Here is a 13106-nt window from a genome sequence, read left to right as displayed (position 1 = left end):
TAGGATTTAGAGGAGAAATTGAGAGATTTCCTAGCTATTCCAAGTGCATATAAAAGAAAACTATAAAAAAAACTTATAAAAAGGGTTAACATTCTAGGATATAAAATTTTCCATTTCATTATCCAATAGAGTAGTTATTACTGAATTGTCAAACCTAAAGAACCAACCAAAACACGTCTAAATTTTCTTCCTAATCTCTCTAATTGAATTCTTTGACCCTTTCAATTGGATTAATTAATTCAACTTAGAGCCCCTTATTTCATCTATTCCTCTCATCTCTTCTACCCCCCCTTCCAAATTTCTCATCTAATTAGGGTGATTTAATCTCTGTTGAAGATTAAATTAACCCCAATTAGGTTCAAATTATTCAAGAAGAACATCAATTGGATTCCTTACTAGCTTCCCTCGGACGACACTTGTACTTATCACTACACATCTTAAGTAGAGTTTTTATAAATTTTATTGTATAAGCTAAAATTGACAACGACAAGGGTTTAAAATTGCATAAAATTTACCCCTATTTTTGGCTTATCAGAGATAACAAGGAAAAATGATGACATGAGAAAAAAAAAACCAAGATCACACTTGCCTCCTCATCTCATGCTCCACAAGCCGAGTGGTGCTTTTTCTTCACAATTATTGATCTGAACAGTGCTTTAAAGAATGGACCCAAACAGATGTCCAAGTTTGGGCCCAAACAAAAGAATGGGCCCAAAAGGGATTTTGATATCACCAGACACGATATTGAATATAATTAAGAAATTTTACTAATTGTTTTAAATGCATATTAGATGTTGTGATAATTAAAAATTTAGATACTTTTCTTATAAATGCAGTTTAATTTTTCAAGATTCCAATGGACAGAGAGGGTTCTTAAAACTCATTGAGTCAGAAAGGATAATCATTCCTAATACAAGATATGTATAGAATAAAATAAATTATATATTAAAATAGGGTTTTCAAAATGTTGGATCAGTCTTGAGTTTGAAAATGGATATCAGAGAGAGATATATACAGAAAAAATGAAGACCAAAACCAGGGTTTTGATAGTTTCAACCATAAATTAGCTTTAAAATTGTATTAAAATGTAAATACAAGTTTTGGATCAATACCAACAAAAAAGCTATCAAGGTCAAGAAATGTAAACTCAAAAATATGCATCTCATAAAGGGAAAAAGAATTTGAAGCTATTAAAAATGATATGAGCTTTCAAAATCAAGAAATGCAATTCTGAAAACTCAGAAGAGAAAAATAATGCATTTCAAATCAATGAGAATAAATTTGGATTCTAGATTAAGAAAAAAATCCAAATTTATAGATGAAGAACACAACTCATAAAATTTAGGTTCTCATAGAACTCTAATATTTCTAAATTTTGAAAAGCTTCTCATTCTCTGATTATGTTTCCTATTTTTTAAAAATCCAAGATTATTTGATATTTTGATCCAGTCTTCCATCGATCAACCTCAGATTGAACCATTTATGATAAGTTTTTTTTATCAACCTAATGGCCCCTATTTGATGTATACAACAAGGATATTTGATTTATGATTGTTATTGTGATCAACTGGTGATCACAATACGGCAAGAGGCTGGTTGAATGTGTTGATTATTACCTTTCAAAAAACAAAACCTGATACTTTAATTACTGACAACAGCCAACAGACAAAACCTTTCGAAGAAGAGCAACATCAACAAAAAAGTTTTTGGTCCACTTTATCCACTTGCTATACCTCACAAACCAAGCTGTAGTCAAGAAATGCCGACTACATTGGCATAATGTAATAAGACATCTTAAGGGTACCTAACAGAGGATCTCAGTTCTTAATTTTGTATTTATTGAAATTATTTGTCAAATTTATCCAAATGTTATTTAGGAAAGTGCAAATCTATCAAAATGTTTTCATAATTTTTACTGATTGGATGAATTTATTGGGCTACAAAGTAGATTCAAGTCTGTATGAAAAAAACGACCCTTCAGCTGATAGAATATTAAAAAAACATAAAATTATACTCATGGTTTTTGGGTCCAGAATCAACAAAACCCACAAATCAAAGGATTGGCAAGAAATTCAAGATCAAGAGTCTTCATAATGCCATATAAAGTTTACATGAGCATTAAATATTTCTAATTTTATAATCTATGTTCTAGTTGTGATAATACACCCAGTTTTGATGTATGTTACATAATTCATATAGGAATTATTTTAAATAAATTTAAGAATTTAAATGACTGCTTAACGAGAACTAGCCGTAACACGTCCCATGGACCATTAGGTTGGCCGTCTGCCCTTAAGAATTTAAATGACTGCTTAGTTGGCCGTCTGCCCAACCCAGAACCACAACACCCAATTCCCTCCCCCCAGCACCATACAAATCATATACATATTAATTATTTTTTAATGAATCTTCCATATGGTATTAACCCTCTTTCCCATCCAACAATCAGTCCATTAGATTAGTACCACAAAAAAAACCTTACATAATGGGTGCCATACAAACCATATTCATATTTATTATTTTTTAATGAATCTTCCATATGGTATTAATCCTCTTTCCCAGCCAACAATCAGTCCATTAGATTAGTACCAAGAAAAAGACCTTACATAATGGGCACCATACAAACCATAAACATATTAATTATTTTTTAATGAATCTTCCATATGGTATTAATCCTCTTTCCCAGCAACAATCAGTCCATTAGACTAGTACCAAGAAATAAACCTTACATAATTATATTCATAATAATTATTTTTTAATGAATCGTCCTTATGGTATTAATCCTCTTTCCCAGCAACAATCAGTCCATTAGACTAGTACCAAGAAAAAAACCTTACATCATTATATTCACATAAACTATTTTTTAATGAATCTTCCATATGGTATTAATCCTCTTTCCCAGCCACCAATCAGAGTCCATTAGACTAGTACCAAGAAAAATACCTTACATAATGGGCCTACAGTAACAATCCATATTCTTCCCCAAGTATAAAACCAACGTGAACAGCGCCTCGCACATCTCCGACGCGCTGGGATCTTCTTCTACGCTGAGTTCTTGCCGGCGACGAGAGCAGTACACCATCCACGCGTGATCGAGCTTCCTCTCAAGCCTAATGGCGATCGATCCAGGAATTTCCGCATCTCTACGAACCACCAGTCCATCGCTACGCTCGCCGTAGCGCAGACGGAGGTGCATCGCGCTCGTAGCCATGGCTGCAGCCAGTGGAACGACCACTGGAACCCTAGACAGCCCCGAGAAGACGTTCCTAAGCCATGGAACCTCTGCGTGGGCGACGTGAGACATGGTGGCCAGCATTCCTGGCCCGGCGCCCACCTCCGTGTGGAAGGAAACCAGTGGGATCTGCTGCCATGGTAGTTCGTACCTCGCCAAGAATTGCCTCCGCCGATCGTAGGTTAGATCTTCCAGAGCCCTGAAATCTCCCTGCGGGGAATCAATCCGCTGATTAGATTTGATGGGGGACTGGTGGGTGTGTCGGATGGGTTCTGGTTTTAGGTGAGGGATCAGATCTGAGGTGAATCAGCGGATCGGATCTGGTTTATGGAGGGAGATCAGATCGGAAATTGACCTCAAAATCAGATTTTGCTCTTGCGGTAACGTCAGATCTGGTATTAGTCTGCAGATCAAATATAGTTTAAGCTATGAGATCATATCTGAAACTGACTCTCAAATCACATCGTGTTATTGCGGTAATGTGACATCTGAGGTTAACCAGCGGATCGGATCTGGTTAAATGGACCTCCAAATCAGATCGTATTTTAGAAGAAATGTCAGATCTGATCTGGTTTTAGCCGGGAGATCAGATCTGACGTTGACCCCCAAATCAAATCATGTTCTTGCGCTAATTTCACATATGAAATAACACTGTAATCCAAAAAACTCATTCAACGTATCCGCTGTAGGCTTGAATGAGGATGACCACTGCGTCATCATCTCTTGTCATCAAAGAGACAATTAAGGCTTGAGGATGGATGAAAAATTGCGAAGAATGAACTCCAATCCGTCATCAGTCATCCATCCTGACCTCAAAATGAAAACAGAACGGAACCTTTTGATGATTTAATCTTTTAGATTAACAACCCTCCTCTGTCTGTTTGATCATCCATTCCGTTTTTCGCCCTAGTCAAAAGTGTAAGGAAACTACAGAATCTGTGAGGGATGACTGAATGAATTGTCGTTCTGTCCATCCAATTACGTCGTCCATCATCATCATCATCATCAGGATGATGATAATGATGATTTAATGTCCTTACCATCATCCTGCCAAGTATGAATGACTGAATAATGATGACTCGTCATCATCATTATAAGTCAATCTGCAGATTGAAATGGGTAATGGCTGAGAGAACCTTGATCAGCTTACAGACGATGAACTCCATAATTCGCCTGGCTTCGTGCTCGGCGACTTGGCCGGGACGAAGGACGTCAGAGGCAATGGGGCTGCCGCCGTACGGGCACTGGACGACGGCGAGTCCAGAAACCATTGGCTTGAGCTCAGGCCAGTACATTGATAATGCTGCTGCAGAGTCTACCCCACCTTTGCTGTGGCCAAGTATCATCACCTTCTTCCCAGAGCCCCAGAAGAGCTCCTCAATATAGTTTTTGAGCTCCCAAGCATTTCTCTCCACAGAAGCCTGCCAGAGGAAGAAGAAGATAATAATGAAGATGAAGGAGCTTCAATTCTATTCAAATCAATTACTGAAGGAGACCTCGCTGTGGATTTTGGCAATGTGACAGGTAAGGCCCATCTTGGAGAAGAATCTCCTCGTGTTGACAAAGTACAGAGGGCTGAGATTACTAAAGAGACCTGCAGAATAAACAGGTTTTTCTTTGTTACTCTGAAATTCTTGGAACTTAGGAAGTATAAACAAGGTAGGTAAGAGACAACCAGGGACGAGCAAGTAGACAAAGCAGCTGGGCAGATGATGATCTCCTCTCCTGACACACCCAGAAAAAAGAATTGTAAACTAAACTTTGACTGGCAAGTACGGTTCGACGCTAGTCAACGTCATTGACCCTAACAGATGTTAATGGAGACGTTGATGAATTTTTGGGTGATTGACAATGGCAGTGACAAAGTTACCATTGATGGTTGACAATGACATGGTATCACAGACAGTTGACTCTGCTTGTGAATCAAATTACACATCATCATCTCTTTGAAACAAAAGGAGACTCTGGTTCTGTCTGTGCTTTGAACAATTTTGTCTTCTCCACTTGTCAGAAAATTTTTAGTGAAAATGTTATCAACCCGATGAACATTTGATCAATCGGCCTTATGGATGATGACATTGACAGGTTTTGTATGGACTGCTGATGGTAACAACATTTGACAAGACTGTCAACCAGAGTCAACATCACAAGTTAAGGTCTGGGTGCCCCACCAAACTCTACTAACAAGATCAGGGAAATTTGCCCAAGTAAACAGAGAGAGAGAGAGAGTTGACCTTATGCCATGAAGCAGCTCGTGGAATCTAACAGTGCCGTCTTCAACGGGTGGCGAGCCCTCAACCCTCTGCAGCCAACCAATATCTTCAGAAGATCCCCGTAGAGTTGTCCTTAAGCTGGTCCAGAAACTTGGGGAGAAGGAGAGAAACAACAGCGAGGAGAGAAGCAATCTTTGAAACCACAGAAAGGTGAAAATTTTGGCCACTTCCAAACTGGTCAAGATCTCACCCGAGAAGTTGATTTCCGAATCGACAAGTGTATTGAGACAGGGTTCCGAAGTAGCCGTGTAAGGCCTTCCAAATCTGTCTTAAGCTGCATGGTGCAAGTGTTGACCTGCAAAACATTTGATGCATCATCAAGATTTATGTAGCTATGCTAGTTGGTATGGTTCTTCAATGATAATGAATACGTCATTGCGGTTCATATTTGGTATGATGATTTTTTGTGAACACTATCATTCCCAAATCTGATCTTGGCCAGATCCTGACTATTCATTATCAATAATGAATGATGAGGACAATAACAATGATAATCCATCATCATCCTCATCATCATAGTCATCGTCATTCATTTTATGACAGCCAAGTGACATCAATGGATGGATGACGGGGACAATGAAGATAATGATCTGTTATCGTTGTTGTCCTTTTCTCATCATCACTGTCATCCCCAAAATCTCATTTTCATCATCCATGCCTGTGATTGGCAGAATGACGATTATGGTGCGACATGAGGACAGTAACAATCATGTTTATCATTGCCATCCTCCACTCATCATTGTTATGATGTCGACAGCGAATGCAACGTCATCCTCGTCATCATCAACGTCACTGTCATCCAAGTTAGGAAAAATTTGGAAGAAAAACCAGATGATCAAGGAGACAAATTAAAGTAAGAAAATAGAAAAACCAGGCAATTTATTACCTTTGCACAGTAAACCGACGTTTTTTGGAGCATTTCTTGTTTGACAAAGTCTGAAATCTGGAAGAAGTATCCACTTGTGATGACAAGCTGGAGATTGGGGGAAGTATCCTCAACCCAGAGAAATCTTTGAACGCCAGATCGTCTGGACAGATGACGTTAATTGACTGTTTGATCCACAGTTTCATGCTATTATACTTCCAATGATATTATATTACCAATAAAGTGCATGATCTTGCAACCGAAGTACGAGGTCAAGTCTGCAAGATGGGAGAAGATGCCATCCATCCAGCTAGTTGACGAAGTTAGAGAGAGAAGATTCATTCTTCTATGGTCTCCAGAACCTGGTTAGAGGATTATGGAAACATCGTTTATAAAAGGTCGCAGTTCCTCTCAAAAGAATGTTCTTGGACGAATAAGATAAACATATGGAAAGACAGATCGATGGACGGATGGGGGACAGATGGAAAGATAGATAGATAGATGGATGGATGGATGGATGGATGGATGGATGGATGGATGGATGGATAGACGGGTGGATAGATAGATGTATAGATAGACAGAAAGATAGGTAAAGTAAGAGAGAGACTGATTTATACAGATAGAAAGAAAGATAGATATGTAGAAATGATGAGAAAAAACTTGAGACAGGTGGCGATGTAAATAAATGGATAGATAGAGAGAGAGAGATGTATAAATAGAGAATAAATTCTGAAAGTGAACAGGCGTCGATAAACATCATAGCGATCTTGGCATGACGCATACAATCTATCAGATCAAAGATTATAGAAAATGATCAGAATAATCAGCCGATCAAGCTCAAGAACTGCAGCAACCTCTTCATCTACTTGGGTCTACCCATTTAAGATTATCAGAACAATCAGGCGCTCCAGAACGAGAACTGCAGTTATCTCTTCATGAACTTGCGTCTACCCATTAAAGATAATCGCAAATCACCATGAAATGCGAAGCAGAAAGAAAATTCGGAAAGAACCCAGAAAGACTCTGCTTCCTGTAAGAACATTAAAGAATTAAAACCAAGACAACCGCGCAATTCCAACCTGTTCAGCCAAAAGGGTATCTGCCGCGAGCAAGAACAAACGAAAAAGAAGTGTTCCCAGTGGTATTTATAGCGAAGTAACAAGGTGTTTACGCTCAGAACATGAAACGGAGAAGAGAGAGAGAGAGAGGACAAAATAGGGGTGACGGGTCTTCCACGAAGAGGGGAGATGAACGAGACCGGTCTAAGGCAGACTATCGTTATCCTGCTATTGAAACTATCGTTATCCACTCTACAGCAGGCCCCACCTCTTTCTTCTCTCTATCCTTTACTGTGATAAGTCTTTATCCTTAACAGAGAAGGAAATCCGAGGAAGAAGAAGACCGCGGCGATAAGCCTTGGCCGCGCGCCGCCCCACGAGAATTCGACACGAAGAACCGTGAGCTCCCTTCCCGGTACGCCGGTCAGTGTCGAATTAAATAATTTGCATGGCAGTATAAAATACTTTATTAGAGATTGGGGCATGGAAATATTATCATACACGGTTTTTGGAGTATGAGTTTATTTATCCTAATTCTTTTTATCCTCAGCAGTGTTCATTTCCACCGCTTTGTGTATACCGCATCCTTAATTTGCAGTTTAAGTTTTAAATTTTTTTGGGTTTAGTCGTTTCTATAGATAGACGCATGGAAATATTATGGAACACAGTTTTTGGAGTATGGGTTTATTCTTATTCGTTTTATCCTCGGCAGTGTTCATTTCCGCTGCCTTGAGTATACCGCATCCTAAATTTGCAGTTTTAAGTTTTAAAAATATTTGGGTTTAGTCGTTTCTAGAGATAGACGCATGGAAATATTATGAAACAGTTTTTGGAGTATGGGTTTATCCTAATTCGTTTTATCCTCAGCAGTGTTCATTTCCACTGCCTTGAGTATACCGCATACTAAATTTGCAGTTTAATTTTTTAAAATATTTGGGTTAGTCGTTTCTAGAGATAGATGCATGGAAATATTTTGATACGTGGTTTTTGGACTATGAGTTTATCCTAATTCTTTTTATCCTCAGCAGTGTTCATTTCAACTGCCTTGAGCATAGCGCACCCTAAGTTTGTCGTTTAAGTTTTAAAAATATTTGGTTTTGGTCGTTATTAGACATTGACGCATGGAACTATTATGAAACACAATATTGGTTTATCCTTTTTTTTTATCCTCAAGAGTGTTCATTTCCATTGCCTTGAGTATAGCGCACCCTAAGTTTGTCGTTTAAGTTTTAAAAATATTGAATTTGGTTGTTATCAGAGATTGACGGATGGAACTATTATGAAACACAGTTTTTGGAGTATGGGTTTATCCTAATGTTTTTTATCCTCAGCAGTGTTTATTTCTAATGCCTTGGGTATCGCGCACCCTTAGTTTGCGGTTAAGTTGTAAAAGTATCTAGTTTAAATCGTTATTAGTATAATTTTATGAGGTGATACAGCTTAGCTAACTGGTGTTGGCTAATGAGCGAATCATAAGCATAGTTGTTAGATTTGAATATGGTTTTCCCCAGTTTTACCTGAGTTTACCACCTCTTGAATTTTTAACGCTAATTATTATTTGAGCCTTATCTGTAGAAAATCATACATAGGATTTTTGTGATTGCGAGATCTTATTCTCTGACATACTAGTTATTATTTGACTCATATGCGAAAAAAACATACTTATGATATTTTTATTTGCGAGATCCTAACAGTTTCCCATGCTTTGTTATTTATCAGTCTAAACTGCCGCAATCATATTCTTTTATCTATTTTATTTTCACTTTAAAAGATCTTTGCTTTCTCACACGCCAATTTTTTTCGAACCATTATAATGAAGCAGTCGCTCAAAACCAACAATAAAAATCTTCTTAAGCAATGAGAGGTTTTCTCGACTGGATCAAATCTTCGATTTATGCAGAATATATTGAATCTAGAAGTAAGCGGATTCATGTATTGATATGCTGGTTGAAGTCCACTTATAATAACAGATTGATTAAACTGACCGGAGCTTAATGAGGGAATATGTTATGATGACTTGGTGTTGTCATTGAGAAGATAATATAGTGAACTTTACTTGTCTCACTGGGCAATCTTCTGAGAAATAATATTTTCTCTGGATGATGCATCTCAGCCAGAAGTATATCATTTTAAAGAAAAACACGCTTTAGGGCTAGAATATCAGGGGTTCCATTCAAACCCAAGGCATGTTTGCTATTCACTGTTGTAACAAAAAATAATCTGTGATCCCATGCTGGAGTTCTAAAATACAAACTAGATCTCTAAAATAGTTTTCAAGGGGAGTACCCTTGCACCTGAAATCCCCTAAGCAGTATAACCCATAACTTTTCTCCATTCCACGGCAAAAGGGAGCAACACAAGAGTAAATTATGATCCCTTTCAAACTAAGTATTAAACATGTGAGAAGGTCTTCATCCAAACAAAAATCAGCATAGTGCCTTTTCTTGGGAGGGGATTCAATATCATTGGCACAGTCATACTGAAGGTTTTATTATTCCAAAGAGATGAATTTTTTAGTCACTCACTTCAGAGATGATCAATGACCATGAACATTGGTAATTAGTCATCAATTCAAAGTTTCCTAAGGGCAACCAAACCATGCTCTCAACGGAACCAACCCAACCAATAAAACATAAAGTAGTTCTGGCAAACCTGGGGTCAAGACAGGGAAGCCTGACCACTAATCAAGTTGGCTAAGTTGACCTGACCAAAAATCCAGATCAATGGTCAAGTGAAGAGATCAGCAATTCGGGTCAGGTTGGGTCACTTAAACCAGCCAACCCGCTAAGCGCATGTGTCCCATTTTAAGTTTTTTCCTTTATTTTATTAATAAGGCTATACCTATCATTAAAAATCACTGTCTCTAGTAACATAAGTTTGAATTTTGATTTGTATTATGAGATATCCTCCGTCACTTTATCTTAAGAAAATTTGACTACCTGAGGTAATTTATTTGAGGATATAAGTGAAGTTTGATATCGATTCGTATCAGTGTTGCCTTCATTTATTTTTATAATGAAGTATGATAAGAAACATTATTTGAATATATGAAATTTCATGAGGAATTCATACTTTCTTTATTTTTTTTTCAGAATATATATAGCTTGATGTTTTTTAGAATTAGGATTAGACAGTGTGTAAATTGTATTCATATGTCTAGTTGTTTCAATGTGTAAACATTCAATACTTCTTTGAATCACTTGCGAGCATTCCCAAAATTTGTGAAATTTTCTCACAGTATATTTGTTGAATAAAAATTTGATAAATTTAAGGGATTATCAGATTAAATAGGTCAAAGGATGAATCATTCATGAATCATATCTGAAAATTGTAGTGATAAATTTCTGTTTGAAATTGACCATGAGATAACTAAACTTATTAAACAGAAAATGTATTAGATAATGGAAACTGATTGATTTATATGGTGATCTCGGGTACAAAAAATTAGAATTGAGATTTGAATTTTCTTTCTGAATAGTTGTGGTTTAGATTTTGACAAAAATAAAATTTATGAACATGGGAGCTAAATATTAATAACTCATCTACATGACTCAGAGATTAAAATAATTAATGTTACAAATCTATTGAGTTTCTCTTGCACATATTAGTGAGAAACTGAATTTTATAATGTTGATAACATTAGGGAATGCATTATTGAAGGGGGAATTTTTTTTTAGAATTAGCTGAATGCTTCAGATTAACAAGTTAAAGAGATATTATTGGGGATAATTTAAACCAATTCTTAGGTTGAGATACAGATGCGTGGTGTATTGATTTTGTAAAAATTAAAAGAATATAAATTATGTATGGAAAGAGAAAATAATTTTGATTAAAAATCAATAATATTAGTGAATTAAGATTCAAAACTCTTTAAAAGGGTTAATCCTGTGATCTCTTTATCCTCATACGAAAGATATTTGACTTTTGCTGATATTTTAATTGAGATTTCAATAATCATCTACTAGGATTTTCGATATTGCATTGAATTCATATTTGGTATAGTAAAAGTTATTGTGTTGACTAAGATTTTAGGACAGTTTACAATGGATAACACTATTTTGCATTTATTACTGGTTGACTGAAAAGAGTTGTGGTTGACTCGAGAGGAGCCTTGTGGTTGACTTGTGAAGTGTCAGGATGTGGCCCATTTTGAGCCTAATGGTGAAGCATGAAGAGTTGGTGCTTGACTTCGGAAGAGCCGTGAGTTTACATGAGTAATTTACAAAGTGTTGTATTAGTGTTTGTTTTAGTGAATAATACTGATTGAGGTTTAGATGACATACTTGGAGGAAGTGTGGTGATTATGAAGATGGTAGGACATTCAAGACAAAGGCTGGTTCAAAGGGAGTAGGGGAGAGATAAGCCAAAAATAGGGATGAATTTTACTAAAATTTAATCCCTAGTCGTTGTCACTTTCAGCTTATACAATAAAATTATAAAAATTTATAAAAGATGTGTAGTGATAAGTAAAGGTATCATCCAATGGAAGCTAGTAAGGAATCCAATTCGATACGTTGCTGGAATAATTCAACCCTAATTAGAGTTAATTTGATCTTCAATGAAGATCAAATCAACCTAATCAGATAAGGAAGCTAGAAAGGGCGGTAGAAGAGATGAGAGGAATAGAAGAAATAGGGGGCTCTAGATTGGCTTCTTTGATCCAAAGAGAAGGGTCAAAGGGGTCAATTAGAGAGGTTGAGAAAAATTTTGATTTGGTTTGGTTGGTTTTGTAGGTTTGATAATTCAAAAATAACTACACTATTAGATAATAAAAAGGGAAATTTAATCTCCTCGAAATTGAATTTTTTTTATCGTTTTTTTAATGTGCACTTGGAATAGCTAGGTAAATCTCTCAATCTCTCTTCTCAATCTCAGTAAGGGATTGTACATTTTGCTCAAGCCTAGTGATTTAGAAGTTCAGACCACGATCAAGAAAAACAAAGAAGGTACCAAATAGGTTGATCCAAGATGGAGCTCCTCTATGTCTTGCAGCTGTGATAGATCACCATCTAGAATGAACTCCTCCTCTCAAAATTAGGCTTTTATACTTATGTTACATGGTGAAAATTACCATTTTACCCCCCTTTAGTAGTTAATTTTTATCTATCAATTTAGGCTTGATCTGAATGATCCAACAGAGATAGAAAGAGGGGGTCAAGATGAGCAAATCCATAGAAAAAGCATCTCAATCGGACTTCAGGATTAAAAGTTATTCATAAATGAAAATTGACCGATCTAAGCCTTTGAATCAATTTCCATTTATTTAATTTAATTAATACACATAATGTCGTATCGTTCCCTGATTGGTCGACTCATTTGAATGTTAAAAGTCGGGTTCAATCTTGTAGTGCCATGCGATAACATGCATTTTTAGTGCCTTATATTATTATATTTATGCAACTTTATGCATTAAATTACTCATATTTGCATGTTATCAAGCTTAAAATGATTAAATCTATTTTTAAAAAAAATTTATGAATTTTCTATATTTTTAGGATTTTTCTAATAGTATATTCTAAAAGAATATAATTTTTTGAGAAAGAATATGATTTTTCTGGAATTTTTGGATCTTAAATTTGGAAAGATATGATTTTTATGATTCAAAATATATATTTATAGGTATTTTTTGGGCTTTTATTTGATTTAATATGAAGTTTTAAATATTTTGGTTTTTTTAT

At 36.2% G+C, this 13106-nt stretch overlaps 1 protein-coding gene and 1 long non-coding RNA gene across 8 annotated transcripts; one reads left to right on the top strand and one right to left on the bottom strand.

Annotated features, from left to right (window-relative positions):
- Nucleotides 1-2817: 2817 nt before the first annotated feature.
- Nucleotides 2818-7589, bottom strand: LOC144709913 (uncharacterized). 6 transcript variants are annotated; one of them, XM_078583586.1, is made up of 10 exons: nucleotides 7450-7589; nucleotides 6607-6732; nucleotides 6392-6533; nucleotides 5696-5800; nucleotides 5467-5595; nucleotides 4908-4957; nucleotides 4729-4826; nucleotides 4369-4653; nucleotides 3588-3635; nucleotides 2818-3442 (listed from the first exon to the last, which is right to left on the bottom strand). In XM_078583586.1, the coding sequence occupies exons 2-10, from the start codon at nucleotides 6710-6712 to the stop codon at nucleotides 2945-2947; spliced, it is 1461 nt and encodes a 486-aa protein (XP_078439712.1). In that variant the 5' UTR covers nucleotides 6713-6732; nucleotides 7450-7589; the 3' UTR covers nucleotides 2818-2944. The 6 variants fall into 6 exon arrangements, with proteins under 6 accessions (XP_078439712.1, XP_078439715.1, XP_078439710.1 ...); XM_078583589.1 differs by having other exon boundaries at nucleotides 5467-5534; XM_078583584.1 differs by having other exon boundaries at nucleotides 4729-4957.
- Nucleotides 7590-7749: 160 nt separating this feature from the next.
- On the top strand, nucleotides 7750-8758 carry LOC144709915 (uncharacterized). 2 transcript variants are annotated; one of them, XR_013583149.1, is made up of 2 exons: nucleotides 7750-7851; nucleotides 8457-8758. It is a non-coding gene; the product is annotated as an uncharacterized LOC144709915 (long non-coding RNA). The 2 variants fall into 2 exon arrangements; XR_013583150.1 differs by having other exon boundaries at nucleotides 7757-7851; nucleotides 8454-8758.
- The last annotated feature ends 4348 nt before the right edge of the window (nucleotides 8759-13106 follow it).

This window comes from Wolffia australiana, chromosome 11 (assembly GCF_029677425.1).
Source record: "Wolffia australiana isolate 7733 chromosome 11, ASM2967742v1".
NCBI classification, from domain to species: domain Eukaryota; kingdom Viridiplantae; phylum Streptophyta; class Magnoliopsida; order Alismatales; family Araceae; genus Wolffia; species Wolffia australiana.
The sequence above is the reverse complement of the archived record's forward strand: the minus strand, read 5'-3'. Positions and strand labels throughout refer to the sequence as shown.